At 37.7% G+C, this 15,261-nt stretch overlaps 1 protein-coding gene and 1 pseudogene across 1 annotated transcript; both read right to left on the bottom strand.

Moving 5' to 3' along the window:
* Positions 1–5,613: 5,613 nt before the first annotated feature.
* On the bottom strand, positions 5,614–9,039 carry LOC140526294 (polypyrimidine tract-binding protein 1-like). Its single transcript, XM_072642421.1, is given in 2 exon segments — positions 5,614–7,898; positions 7,901–9,039. Coding segments are annotated over 2 exon segments (1,602 nt in total). The 5' UTR covers positions 9,005–9,039; the 3' UTR covers positions 5,614–7,400.
* A 589-nt stretch (positions 9,040–9,628) lies between these two features.
* LOC140522804 (arfaptin-1 pseudogene) lies at positions 9,629–14,696 on the bottom strand (annotated as a pseudogene).
* Between the last annotated feature and the right edge of the window lie 565 nt (positions 14,697–15,261).

Below are 15,261 nucleotides of genomic sequence, written 5' to 3'. Positions count from 1 at the left end.
ATTAAGCAATTCACTGCTCTTTTTTGGTATGCTTCATGCTAATCTAGGGAATGCTAATCCTGAGGGGCAAGGAGATAAATTCCAGCAAAGCTGATAGCTCCTCCACCTTACCTGGCGCAAGTCTGCCTTGCTGAGGATAACCTGACACAAACAGTGACACTCAGCAAGGGAAACCAGCCTTTGCACCACATCCTTTCTCTAGAGGAACTCAACCTCAGCTCCATTTAAGTTCACAGTACTGATGGGATTTGTATGCATGGTAAACAAAACTTCACATCCACTTTGATGCCCTTTCTGTTTCACAACGTTAGGGTTAAGCATTCCTTCCCAAAGGGCCTGTTCCCTCCTGATCTTTGGGCTGACAAGGAACCCTGTCTTTCACTTGTTCTAGTTATTGGGGGCAATGGGATAAGAATTATACATATCATATCAGACTGCTATTTTTGTTAGAAGATCTTAAAGCATGTAGGCATTTAGGTCGAAAATTTCCCTAAATCAGTCAGTATAACAGAAAGAGCACTACATTTGAAATAAGTGGACCTAGGCTTGAATCTCAGCTACTCCACATATTACTTGTATGACCTCCTCCATCTCTGGACCTCAGTTTTCTATTCTGTAAAATGAGGCATTGGACTGGGGAGACCGCATGGTACAATAGAAAGAGTGCCATATTTGAAGTTAGAGGGTTTGAATTTTAATAATTACTCTAGCAAATCATTTCTCTCACCCTCATTTTCCTCATCTGTAAAATGAAGTAGTTGAACTAGACTACTGGATCTGGGATTCTGTTATTTAATGGAGTGCTGTGATAGGATAATTAAATTAGAACTAGAAGAGATCTTAGAGGTCATTTAGTATAACACCATCATTTTGAAAGATAAAGAAACTGAGGTTCAGAGAGGGAAAATAACTTGCCTAAGGTCACACAGCTAAGGTCCATGGATTCAGTTCATTTTCTCTGATTCCATTGCAAGTGCTCAGATGAGTTGGTCTAAAATTGCTATCATAATAAAATTACTCTATCAACATAGGCATCTAGGTGGTGCAGTAGAACGCTGGGCCTAGAGTCAGGAAAACCAAAGATCAACTGACCTCAGACACTAATGAACTGAGTGACCCTGGGCAAGTCACTTAACCTCTGTTTGCTTCCGTTTCCTCATCTCTAAAACGGGGAAATAAATAACACTTACCTCCCAGGGTTGTTTGCAAGATCAGATGAGAAAATATTTGTAAAACATTTAGCACAATGTCTGGCACGTAAGAGGTGCAACACATATGTTGTTGCTATTATTAATGATAATAATAATAACGGGCAAATAATAATAGTAGCTTAACATTTATGTGGACGTTACTATGTGTGTAAATTTTAAAGAATTATTTACATCCTAGTTATTATTGTTGTTAGTCAGTGAAAACAGCACAAAATTAAGAGATGGGAGACCTAGGTTCAAATATTACCTCTGCTACTGTTTGTATAACATTGAGCAAATCCCTTAACCTCTCAAGACCTCAGTTTCCTTCTCTGTAAAATTAGGAGATTAGAATAGATGTCCTCTAGGGCCTCTTTTTGCTCTAAATCTGCATTATTTCTTATAAAGGTAATATACATGATATCCAATGAAAGGCTTAGAACAGAAATTTTGACAATTCCCTCCGTGTGCCTATTTTGTTATTGGTATATAAGGAAGGGAGTAAAGAAGCCTGAAAATCAACAAACAAGAGAAAGTGTTTTCTGTAAGTGCCATGACATATGCCCATCATCCAAGCATTCACCCAATTAAAGTCAGAGAAGCTAATCACCTGACTGGGATCAGGGTGATGACATTTTGGCCACAGTAACCCCCCTTCTCATCACCCCCAAAAATCATCTCCTGAGTTGGAAAGGAGTTGTGATCACATTTGGTAGAGAGGAAACCATACTAATGGAATTAAATTTTCTTGGAGCATAATTTAACTGTAAATAGAGTGAATATCTTCATCATGAGATGTCGGAATATCCTATCTCACTTGGCACACATGTGAAAGGAACTTCACAGGGTAAGAAGATAACAGCAGAAAAACTGTGTTCTGCACCCATTTGGCCCAATGTAACTGTCAACACCTAATCAGACTTTAGTAAATACAGCTTTAATGTCATAATAAAAGAAAAGACTCTGTGGTCTTCGATGTCCTGCCTTAACTCCCAAACAATGCTGCCCCACAGAAGGTTGATAGTGCTAGTATTTAACAAGTATTTGTCAACTGATCATTTGACTGATTCCTCATGATACAGCATCATTAATAATAATTAACTATCAATAAATAATTAATTAGTAATTAAAATAATAATAATTAATAGAATTATTTCCTTGAAATAACTCAAATAAACCTGTGGAGACCTTTGCTCCTTAGGTTTACAGAAGCCTGATCTGCAACCTAGTATTTACAGAAGCTGTCTCAGTGATTAAAAGATTGAAAAATAATTTATTATTTTATCACTGTTCTTTGCAGTTACATACAATCTGCTAGTGCAAATATGTAGTAGAAGATGGTTGAATATACTATGGTACGTTCAAGGGACATACATAGTGTGATGTGAATAGAAAGCTAGACTTACAATTAAAAGGAATCACATTTCTGACATATTCTGGCTGAATAACCTTGGGAAAGTAATTTATTTTACTTTCTTGGTGCCACAGGGAACTAAACTGGATAACAAGTGACAATTCACATTGGTAGGGAGTATTCATCAAAAATTTACTTTAACAAGAAAATCACAAATCTAGGTCCTTTTCCCCTGGGAGAAAAAAAGGTGCAGAACAAAACGATGGATTTGGAATCAGAGAGCCTGGTTTTAAATTTGAGCTCTGCTACTTAGAGTTTGGGGCAGCTTGGTGGCTGCCCAGAGTCTCCTCTGACCAAGCAAACACTTCCAAAGAGTAAGCCCCAAATGATTATACTAAAACAAAAAAATGAATTATCAATACAATTACCCATCATCAAACAGATAATAAGTAGCAGAGGAAAGATTCCAGTTTCCCTGACTCAAAAGCTTGTGTTCCTTCTAATGCTTTACTGCCTCTTAGATCACAGACCTGGGGGTATTTTGGTAAATATTTAACAATCAGCTTTTCAGGGGGAAAATGTATGCATAAAATACTTTTAAATTTTAATCTGCATTGTTAACATTTCCTCCATCACTTTCTTAAGGCTAGACAATTAACAAAATAATAAATGAAGTTCTTATTTTTAGTATTTGCAAATTCTGATGTGTAAATGCTCACACTGAGTTATAATCTAACTCCAACAACCCCCATGCTCCAAACACTTGCCTTTTAAACATGACAAACTTAAGCTTAAGAGGCTACAATTACTTATGTAAGGTGACACTTCAAAGCTTTCCATAACTATAATTTTGTCAACGTACTTCTTTGTGGTACATTCCATGACTTACTTTTTTTATAACTCTGTTTTTTGTGCAGCAAGCATCACTAATAAGAATACAAAATTCACAACAGAGGCACCGTCTGGGGAATGTAAATGAACTATTATCACAAGAAGAAATTGTGCCAAAAAATAAATTAAAGTTCTGTCAAAATACAAACATATAGTAAAGAATTAGTTAGAATATGCTTATGTTTTAGAGTTGCATTACATTGTCTTAGACATTGAAAACTGGCATAAAAACTCAAAATGTGTTTCAGCTAAAAGACACTTGAACATATATTACAAATCATATAGTCAACATAGTTTTAAATAACCCCAGTTTTTGAGTACCTTATTTCTGAGCAAAATAAATGGACATCTGCAAGACATAGTTCTCAAAATTATATTAGTTTATAATTTCTAAGATTAGAAAAATTAGCAGAGAATTTACATTTCATAAGGATTACACTACTGATTAAGGAAAATACTCACATGAAGTCAACACTGCCCTGTTACTAAGAGATCCCTGGCTATCTTTATTGTCTCCTTTCTTCCTCCTACCCCCCCAAACTACTACCTCCTATCAAAAAAGGAAAAACAGACTCTTCCACTTACTATTCCTCTAAAGGAATCATATTTTTAAAAAGTGATTTTTCCACAAACTTTGAACTTTGTTTAATGAGCATAAAGAAATTCAACATTTTTACAGTGCCCTTTTGTACTAGAGAAGTTCACAACAAACGTTACTTGGAAGAGGCTACCATGTGGAGTATGTACACTGGTTCAGAGAAAGTTATTGTATCTAAGAAGACACTTCTTTGTGATTTACTGCTAGAATAGCATTATTACAGTGAAATCTGTCTGAGAAACTACTGTATCGAAAAGGCAACACTATCTAAAAAGCTCTGTCTCAGATTTCAGACTAGAAATGGCCAAGAACTTGTATTTCAAAGTTTACCTGTCAAAATGCCCAAGCTCAACCAAATGCGCGTGATTTCACTTGTTAGTAAAAAATGAAATCACTAATAAGAACCACCTAATCTAAGTCTTTATATAATAAATCTTGGAAGCTTCATGGAAAAGACAATATGATTCTTTTTCATTCAAAATTAAAACGAAAAACTTCTAGTGGTGCAACTCCATTCTTTTTTTTTTGTTATAAAATAATTTTAATTCAATTCTTTTTGCATTACAAACAGTCTCTGAAACAGGCAATGGAATTTGTTTGTGGTCACCCGCCCCCCACTTTCACAATACTGAACGTGGAATAGCTGTTATCAAAATATACAATACATCTGTTCACCATAAAAAAAAACTGGGTTTTGCTGCCCCCTCATGTCTTACAACAGGTATAAAAAAATTACAAATATGTACATCCTTTGTTACTCACATTCTTTACATGCAAACACAGGGATCCAAAAGATAGACCCGAAGTCGCCTGGGTGCTGGGCTTGCAACAGATTCACTCGGTATCTGGCAAAAAAAAAAATACCCCTGGCCAACCTCCTCACTTGCATTCCAACAAATAGCCTATAGTAAAGCCAAAATGAGGTCTGAGATCTTGTCCCAGCTGTGCACATGGGTTCACATAAATGCTTGGGCATGGGTGCGGAGGGTGGGTGAAGAGCAGGCCAACTAAAGTGTTCCCTCCTAGAAAGGCAGGAGACTTCCCAAGTAGAGAGGTATGTGTATATGTTTGTGTATGTGTGTTGGTGATGGGGCAAGCAACAACAAAAAACACACAAAACTAATGCAGATTCTTGCAAACATCAGTTCCCAAAGATGACCTGATTGCTCCTGGGAGTCTTTCAGCTAAACCAGAACAGGAGATTAAAGAACAATTTTTTTCAAGACTGTCACAATAAAACATCACTGCTCTTATGGCATATTTAATATCCCACTACTTCCTTCCAGCAAGATAGATGGAGAGACAAATACTACCGACATTTATGCCAGCAACCCAAGACAAATTCACTCAGCTATCATATCCTTCCTTCCAGCACAGTTCACACCCACAGGAGTTTCAAGGGAGGAACTAAAAAAGGTTAAGACTTCAAACCTTCAGTACTGGGCCAGCCAAGAGTTTTGGGATATCATGACTACCAGCACTAAAAGGCAATTTAAAAAGAAAAGAAAAAAAAGAAAAAAAAAAAAAACTTTGGTCCACAATTTGCAGAAAAAACCCTGAAAAATGTATTAAGAGATCTGTTTTGCAGATAAACAGGTTAAAGGTTAAACGAAGATGTAAGGCAACATTGGATTCTGTGAAAATAGAAGGCAGAATGGTGTGGGGAGAAGCAAGGACCATACAGTGAGGCCACCTGAACACAGTACAAGTTGGCTCAGCCCACTAGATGTACTCATCTGCTGCAGATGTTTCTTCCCTAAGTTCTGAATCTGAGGGGGTGGGTTAAAAAGAGAGATAGATAAGTTTAGCCTGGGTCCATTCACTCGATCCACCTCTTCAGTAGCCATTGTAGTTTGCTGCTTTGAACATTTACATCTACTTAGCCCAATCTATCTTCCAATCCAATTAGTTTCCCTTTACTGATCAACCGCACAGCCATGACCGCAGCTTGATAAATCAAAACTAAATTCCTGCCCTACAATTTCACTTAATTACCAAAGAATAAAATAAAAGCACAGTATACAAGGGTAATACCACAAGAGTAAATTTAGATTACACTTATACCATTTTTAATCCTCTTTCTGTAAAAGTTACTTAAACTATCTTTCGCATATAAATAAAAAAAAGATTAGAACATTTGGTCAACTGGAATATTGCGAGGCACAGATGACAGCAACTGCATCAAAAGTGTAATACAAGAATTCAAACAAATGCTGAAGACAAGCAACAGGGACGATGGTAGGAACTACTTGGTCTTAATAAAGGTCAAACTGAGGTCATAAATATGTCTCAGCTTAACATATCACTAACTTAGGGACTTTACCCCTACAAAAGAAAACCAAAAAAAATCACTAAATTCACCTACAAATTTGGAAAAATTCATGCTGATTCATCTCGAAAAGGGTTCAATCAATGATGAAGAAAGTATAAGCTTGATCAAGTCATAAAAGGCAGCGGGGCTCAACTGCTGTCAACACTGGAATAAAAATGTATGACAAGGGAAATTGACTTGCTCAGACCTATTTGCTTGGTCAGTTGAATGTTTCTAACCAACTCCACTTACTTCTGCTGGAAACAGAATACCGAAGGAGACACATTGGAAAGATACATGATACTATTGCAGATTATGAGACAATTCACGGACAGTAGAGACAATGCCCAATATTTTCTTTATCCACTTGGCCAACTTCTCATCTGCTCTGAGCAGAATGAGCTTCTCATCCCCTTAGATGCTCCAAGCTCAACAACTATCTGCTGATACACCACACAGTAGTTCCCTGCTTCCCCACTCAACCAAAAGAAAAAATGTTTAAGGCACAGGATAGCAGAATCTAGGATTAGGAGCATTATCCTAAAATCCAGGACAGGATGGGCTATAGGGGACCCATCAGATACTTTGAAAAATCCTGACTCTCAGGCAACAGAGTGATCACACAGTGGTTTGGGGTCTTTAAAGGCTTGACTGGGTAAAGAAAATTAAAAGGCATCAATGTGAAACCTGATAAACTTGTTGGGATTCTTTTTTAAGGGGATGGGGAGAAAATTCCCAGAGCAGTTTCCAAAAAAGCGTAAACTTAACTTGTGATTTTTTTCATCATGTAGCTTTTGTACAGTCACCAAGATTGTTATCCCACCACCACAAGGTTAACAATGTGAATTAGATTTAATTTTTTTAAAAACAGGTAAACTGATTCACTTAAAAAAATAAAATCTCTGGTCTTTTAAGGTCACTTCAGCTGCTTTTAAAGTGGCTTTTTTAAAATCTGGAATGATGGAAGTGATTCCAGGTGCTCAGCCTTTACAGACCAGGCTGAAACCCTGGGGTTCTTGTCAGTCAGGTTCATTCTGTCTTGTGCCTTCCCAAATTTTAAATGGTAGACTTTGAGAAGGACACACGAAGATGGTGGTTTTCTCCAAGGTCATGGTTATGAAGGTCAATAAGGGTCTGAATGGCCTCTTCCACTGAGCCCATCTGGATCAGAGTCATCTTCCGGTCCTTTTGGAAGAACTTGAATCCTTTGACCATTCCCCCATTACTTGAGAACAACATATTAAGATCTTCTTCAGATATAGAAGGCGGTATATTAGAAAGGTGCAAGGTAGCAGATGGAGGAAAGATATTTTGAAAGTTTTTGGAGCCTGGTTTCTTGAAACGGTGGAGAGGTGAGTTTCCATAGTCTTTAGTCAAACCTTGGTCTTCTTGTCCTTCACGGGGAAGCTGAACTGTCTGGTGCTTGAAAAGAGTGATTCTGATAGGCTTCCCATGAAGTTTCTGTCCATTTAGATGACTGATAGCAAGCTGGGCTTGGTTTCCATCTGCCATCTGAACCAAGGCATTCTCTTTCTTTTCAAAAAGAATAATAAGATCTTCACTCCCTGGACATCACCATAAACGCCGAAAAGAATAAAGAGGCATTGGGATGTAACTCTCTCTGGGTTCAAGTTGCTAACCAGCAAGACAGAATTCCCTGCCCCTGTGAGGCCAGGGATGGCAATTCGCCCGGCTGCAGCAGCAGCAGCAGCTGATGATGGAATCGCCAGTGGAGCAAGAGCTCCATGAACATTTGGAACGGAGAGTCCAAAGGCTGCTGCCATAGTCTGGTCAAGAAAAGGCTGGCTGTCACCAGAGGGCAGATCTGGGCAGGTATAGTCTCTGCTTTTATCATTGTTGTATTTCACATTGAGGCTGGTGAGTTTAGAGAAATCAATGCGCAGTGTACAACAAGCATTGTAGATATTCTGCCCATCAAGAGACAACTTAGCGTGCTGGGCACTCACAGCGTTAGAATATTGTAACAGAGAATGGAACTGGTTGTTCTTGGTGAAGGTTATTATTTTCAGTACTGTGCCAAACTTGGAGAAAATCTGGTGAAGCACATCTAAAGTGTCTGGGTAGAAGAGATTTTCTACGATGATCCTCAAAACTGGACTCTGGCCAGCCACTGCCATTCCTGCATCGGCTGCTGCAGCAGAGGCAGAGAGAGCCAAATTTCCTGACTGAACAGAGTTTACAGCTTGAAGTGCTGCCTGGGCACGTGCTTGGTTTGGAGAGTTGTCTGTTTTCAATTCCTTGTGGTTTGAGAACTGAATGTAGATAGACTGGCTTCGGAGGACAGGAGTCACTGTGGTATAGTAACTTACCATAGTGTTTGATGCCTCTTCTGTGTTCATTTCAAGGAAAGCCTGGTTTTTGCCTTTCAGCGTTAGAAGATTGGTGACCTTGCCAAATGGTAATCCCAGGGAAATAACCTCAGCTTCTGTGACGTCACCTGGGAGTTTTCTCACATGGATTACTCGGGAAGGGACTCCTGTGCTTCTGTTATCACCTTTGAATTTCTTGCTGTCATTTCCATTAGCTGCAGAAGCAGAGTTGCTGCTCATGATAAAGGGTCCGTTAGTAACACAAGTAGAGAAAAGCTCGTCAGATCCCCGCTTTGTACCAACTGTTATATCTGGGACAATGCCGTCCATGGCACACGAGGAGACCCGAAGGGAACGGAGTGGAGGCGCCAGAATCCAACTCCATTCTTAAAGAAGGGATTTGTTCCAATTTCACAAACAAATCAACCATCTTACTTCCTCTACTTGGATGCTGCTCTAAAATTAAGTGCCCTATAATTTTACTCTGTAAAATAGTATTACCCTCTTATTTAAAATAGTGTATGGGGGAAAATGTTTTAAAGATTTTTAACATATTCATATATAAAATATTAAATGCTGAAACAATCATGGAAGCCTCCCTTTGGAAAAATCATAATTGGTCCATATATTGAGGACCAGAAACCACAAATTTGTATTCTGTAAGTGCAAAGCTACTTTAGATGTTTTCAAACTACAGAACTATCCAATGGCCCCTAAAATACAAAAGAAGTTCTCCAAAAGAAAGCTATGTTTGGATTATAGATGTTATGTTTACTGAAAAGCCACCAACCTTCCCATCAAAATGAAAAATTCAATTATTAAAGTATTAGAAGGGGAAAAATTGAAACTATCTGTGAAAGAATCTATATAAGGGTCCTCTTCCCTTCTTCTTTCCCCACCTTTAATTCTTATTAGGTTCTCAGATGACAATGGATCTTTTTTTTCCAGGTCTAATTACTGTTCTTCAAGCCAGGATGGGGCATCCACTCCAGGAGTTTTTAGTTTGCTATGGAACTGTTCTGAGGGTCTGTTCAAGCTGCTTCTGATTCCCACTAAAGTAAACTGTGATGCATTGCGGGAAAGAGCTAGCTGTCAGGGCAATATTTTAACCTTATTTTCTTCTGGAAAATGTTAATTTGACAGATATATTACTGCAGATTTTATCATATTTTTTCCTTATGTGCTTGGAACAGATGCTGTGACTGCTTGATCTTTGGCAGTGTTTGCATCATAGTACAATATTCAATTCTTCTAAATCTGCATGGTAGATTTCTATTCAATCCTGACCTTTTCATGTTGTTTCATAGTCATTAGTGTATTTGCTATTGTTTTACTCACCAAAATTTTCACCTGCAATAAAAAATAACTCCAAGAAGAGTTTGTTATTGTTTTCTTTTTTCATTTTTAGCCAACAGTTTCTGAATATTTGCATTGGAACCTAAATCTTCTTGGAGGTCCAGAGACTTCAAAGTCAGGTCGGCAAATGCATCTCTGAATTGCCTCTGAGTATACATCATCTGGAAGAGCTGAGAGGAGAGAGAGCCTGAGCCAGTTTCAACATATTTTCATATCTTTTTCTTGTGTTCCCTTAATATATCAATCCAAGCTGCCAGTTCAAGGTCCAAAGTTCTTGAGCCACAGCACATTTTCTTAGAGATAATTTGATGACTGCACTTACAGTGGTTTAGGTTCCATTTTCTTACAAACTAATTTCTCCACCTCAGAATTTTTATTTTCATCTGCTAAAAGTAACTGGCCCACTTTTTTGTTGTATTGTCTGGCCACTCCACTAAAGTCGTGCTCTTGTGAATCTTAAAATTCTCCAGTCCTCATTACTGGAATTTCTACAGCTGAATTATTGGCAAATTTTTGAATCATGGAAGACTCCTCAAACCCAGGGGGAGCCCTGGTGGCTCTCTCTGACTGTGAGCCTCAAATCACCAGCAGAGTCCTTATTGCTTCCTAGAGTCCCCCTGTTCCAACCACTTTTTCATTTCTCTTTAAGAATTGCTGCTATAAACACATTTATCTCCCTATGGCCAGCATGGTGATGAATCTGGCCACACTGGTCATTGGACAACAGACATAAGATCTACCATCATGCCTCTATTCAAAGACTTTCTTGTTTGGTAGGACATGCTAGAGCTTGTAGTCTATTTGCACACACTTCAAGGAACCAGGATCATCTTTAAGTCAAAATGGGACATTAGAAGAAGATCCTGTCCCATGATTGGTTACCGGGAAAGCAAGGGTAAGACTCCCACTTAATTTCAGTCTGTTATCTTCCTTCCATCCCTATCCCAGAGAGAACTTTCAACACTTAATGGGATCCAGGGGACAGATTGAAGTCACATGAACGTGGAAGGGAGACTAGAGTCAGAATATTTTTGCATGGCTTCATATAAGAAGCATCCTGCAATCATCCAGAATCACTTGAGATACCTACCAATTGATAAAGGTCAAGGGAGTGAAAAGCAATGTCCTAAGGGGAAGGAGAGGCAGTACCAGCATCAAGAACAGAGCTCAAGAAAGGCAATCAAAAAGACATCAGTGTAAGGTGGGATGGTGTGCTGCACAACAAATTCCTCAAATTGCTATATTTCACATTCTTTGGCCATGTGCATGTTGGTGCAGGACCTAGCCTTCAGCTCCCTTTAAATTGACTGCAAGTGGACAGCTTTCTCGCTATCATACCCTCTAGCCCCATTCTTATGTTGTTCTTCATTGAACCAAAGAAAGAATAGAAATAGTCCAGTGTTCTTCCTTCTGTATCACAGTGCAAATTAATCTGTTTCAGGCCACACCAAAGTACCCACACATTGTTGTTTGTCCTTTGTTCTAGAAGAGGACCAAAGAATCAGAAGGGTGATATCTTGACTTGCAAGTGAATTGGATTTAAGTTAGATAGAGTTGTGTGAAGTCATCAGCCTCTCTCTGCTATTGGGTCATCTGAGTCCAGTGGCAAGACATAGATCAGGATGACTGGAGACAACCCCAGATACAGAGGGAGACCTTGAACTTTTTAAGCCTTTCTCAGGTCTCTGTTTGTCTGAGTCAATCCACATTCAGTGATTTGACTAGGTAAAAAATGAGGCAAAAGATTACCTACTCAAAAAAAAAATTAAGGGAAGGGAAGACTCAGGGTTTCTGGCCAGAACAGAAGCAGTTGCTCCTTGCTATACATAATACAACATCTGTAAATGCTCTGGGTAAAATTTAATCTCTGTTTAATCTGAATACAGTAACTGTGTAGCTAAGGTTTATTAATTCTGAACAAAACTTTTTTATGTACTTTTAATGATTTCTGCTCAAGTTGACCCTATTTTTTCTTCAAGATTCCCCACCCATGAACATCATTTTTTATGTAACATGAATAGTTTTGGCTCATCCCCAGAATTAACAGGAAATACATTTATTTTCTGAACTCAGAGAAATCTTACCCAAAAAGCAGTCTCTCAGTTTTGAAGGAAAAGAGACTGCAGACTCTATTTTTAAAAGACCATAATAGTTTTGGAGTTTCATCTTAATAAAACTATTTGTATACTGGGCTGTTACATACATATATATATATGTATATATGTGTGTGTGTGTATGCATTTATGTGTGTATATATACAAGTATATATACATATGTGCAATGTGCAGACTACTATATATAGTAGCATGTATATGGTTCTTTATATACATATATAATATTATTCCAAGACCTAACATAAAGCTTTAAACATAGAAAGTCATAGGATTTAGAGATGGAAGGGACCTTACAGGTTACATGGTCCAACCCTTTCATTTTATAGTTACGAAAACTGAGGGTCAAAGAAATGATGTTTTCTCCAAGTTTACACAGTTCATAGTGAATCTGAGATTTGAGCCCACATCTTTCAGCTTTCAGTCTCCATACTCTTCACCATACATCTTTTGTTGAAATGAATTGAATTTGCAAAATGATACACAAGGTCTGATTAAATACAAACCAAGCTATTTCAACACTTAAAAACAAATAAGGAATTTTTTAAAATCTACATAAATTATTTTGTTTCACTCACCTTTTTAATTTGATGGTTTGGGGAAGGGTAATTTTTGTAATTCATTGCCTTAATAAATGACCTGCCCTGTTGTTGTTCAGTCATTTCAGTTATGTTTTACTTTTTGTGACCCCATTTGAGGTTTTCTTGACAAAGATATTGGAGTGGTTTCCTATTTCCTTCTCCAGCTCATTTTACAGATGAGGGAACTTAGGCAATCAGGGTGAAGTGACTTCTCCAGGGTCACACAACTGGGAAGTATCTGAGGCCAGTTTTGAACTCAGGAAAATAAGTCTTCCTCACTACAGGACCAACACTCTATTTAGTGTACAACCTAGCTACCCCTGACCTTACCTAAATGGGATATTAATTTATGAACCAATGTCATACAGTAGAAAGGGTACATCTTTGGTAGGGTACCGTAGGGTTCTCTTCTCAGCATTCTCCATCCTGAAAGCAGATGCAGAGTGTACGTTGACTACAGTAGTTGATGTAGAGAAAACAACATTGGATATGAAATCTGGAATTCAAATCCTGACTTTGATGCTTAATAGTTGTATGAACTTGACCAAATCCCTTATGCTCTCTGAGACTCTAATTTCTCATCCATATAATGGGAATAAAAATAATAATATGCACATAGCACCCATATCACAGGCTTGTCACGAAAACCAAATGAGACAATACACATAAATTGGTTTGTCAAATCTTAAAGCACTGCAAATATCAGCTATTATTATTATTCTGGCTAACAAATAAGTATGACACAAAGTTAGTAGGGAATAGTGAACATTCAGGATGATAGGATCAGAATCAAAGATGATTTTTGCCTGCTGAAACAATGAGGTAAATTTAACAAAATAAAACTTAGTAAGGATAAAAGGAAATACTGCATATATGTTCAAAAATCCTAATTCCCAAAATAGCATATAGAGGAGCTACGGCCTTAACAATAGCAATCTTTGACATTTATACAATGTTTTAGTTTTTACTAAGCCTTATAGATATATAGTTACATTTTGTTCCCATAACCACCATATAAAGCAGTTATACAGATATTATCATCATCATTTTTAAGATATACCATCTCATTTGAACTCACACAACAACCCTGTAAAGGCACTAAAAGTCCCATTTTACAGGTAATGAAATTGAGACTCAAAAAGATACAGTGAATTTCTCATAATCACACAACTAGTGGGTGCCAGAGAGATATTTGAAAATAGTTCCAGTAATTTTTTTTGAAAGGCAGTGCTGATGAAGGAGGGTAATCTGGAGATCTTAGATGCCTGCAAACCACTGGGATGTGTTTGCAAAAACTATTTTGCTCCTAGCATTATGTAATAGAACAGTGATTTCAAGTTTGGGGTGCAGTGAGGGAGGGAGGAGGAAAAGATAATAAATAAAAGATAAAATAATCCCTATGCCCCAGATTACTTAAAGTTTGTACAGTTCTAAAAGTGACCCACAAATCACTTTCATTTGTTTTTGACCTCATTGTTTTGAATTTAATGGAAGGAGGTAGGAGGGGTTAGTAAGTATGGGGTGGGAGAGATTGTTGATTCTTTAACATCAGAGTGATGCATTATGAGAAGGGTTACCCACTAGGGAGTGATTTTTCCTCCCAATCACAATGCATAAAGACCATCTATATTATGGTAGATTAAGATTACAATCTGTATCAGTGGACAGTATCTTGTTAATGAAATAATTGCTCCTAAAACCCTTTATCGTGTTTTTTTTTAAGTCTAAGATGAAGATGGATTCAAGGTGGCATGTACCATTTTGTTAAGTTGATGATAAATCTAGAGTAGGCTTGCACAACACAAAACTCTTGGGCCCCTTGAAATCCATGAAAGGATTTCAAGCAGCCCATGAAAAATGTAGAGGTTGTAAAAGCAAGTAAAGATGTAATGAGTTCTTTGTCCATGCCCACTTACCCATTCTTCCAGTAGTTACTCTTGTGCCCCCTGTGTAACTTGGTGGGTGGGTTGTCATTGGGCACACACCCCTGTTTGTAATGTAATCAGTGGCAATCAACCACCATCAGTCTGTCTTTAGTCTAACCTACCTGCAGCCTAAAGAAGTTAGCCTATTTTAATTTTTGCCCTTACTTACTGCCAAGTTGTGCAGGTCTGATCTAGAGCAGGAAGAAACCTAATCCAAAGCTTTTATTTGCCAAAACGGGTTCCAAAAAGGATAAGTGATTTGGTTAAGAGCACATAAGCATCACAAGTAGAATCTGAACCTGTATCCTCTGACTTCCCAAAACTTTCAAAACTCCAAAACTTTCTACAGTACCACTTTTTAAATCAGTTATAACATATTCAATTATCTAGTACAATTCTTGTTAATAGTTTTCCATTGATGAGTACCATTTTCCATCTATCTTAATATTTTTAATCAATAAGTGGGTGTAGTATTCATGATAGAATTCTGATGCCTCATCATGACTTGGATTCTCAAAGGCTGTCTTACCAAGCTGAAATGTTTTAAATCAATGGCCCAACATCAATGTAATAAAAATGATAGAACCTAGATAAATGTCCATATTTAGTGTTGT

Source organism: Notamacropus eugenii, chromosome 2 (genome assembly GCF_028372415.1).
Source record: "Notamacropus eugenii isolate mMacEug1 chromosome 2, mMacEug1.pri_v2, whole genome shotgun sequence".
Classification (NCBI taxonomy): domain Eukaryota; kingdom Metazoa; phylum Chordata; class Mammalia; order Diprotodontia; family Macropodidae; genus Notamacropus; species Notamacropus eugenii.
Note: the sequence above shows the minus strand (reverse complement) of the source record. Positions and strands in the feature narration are given on the sequence as shown.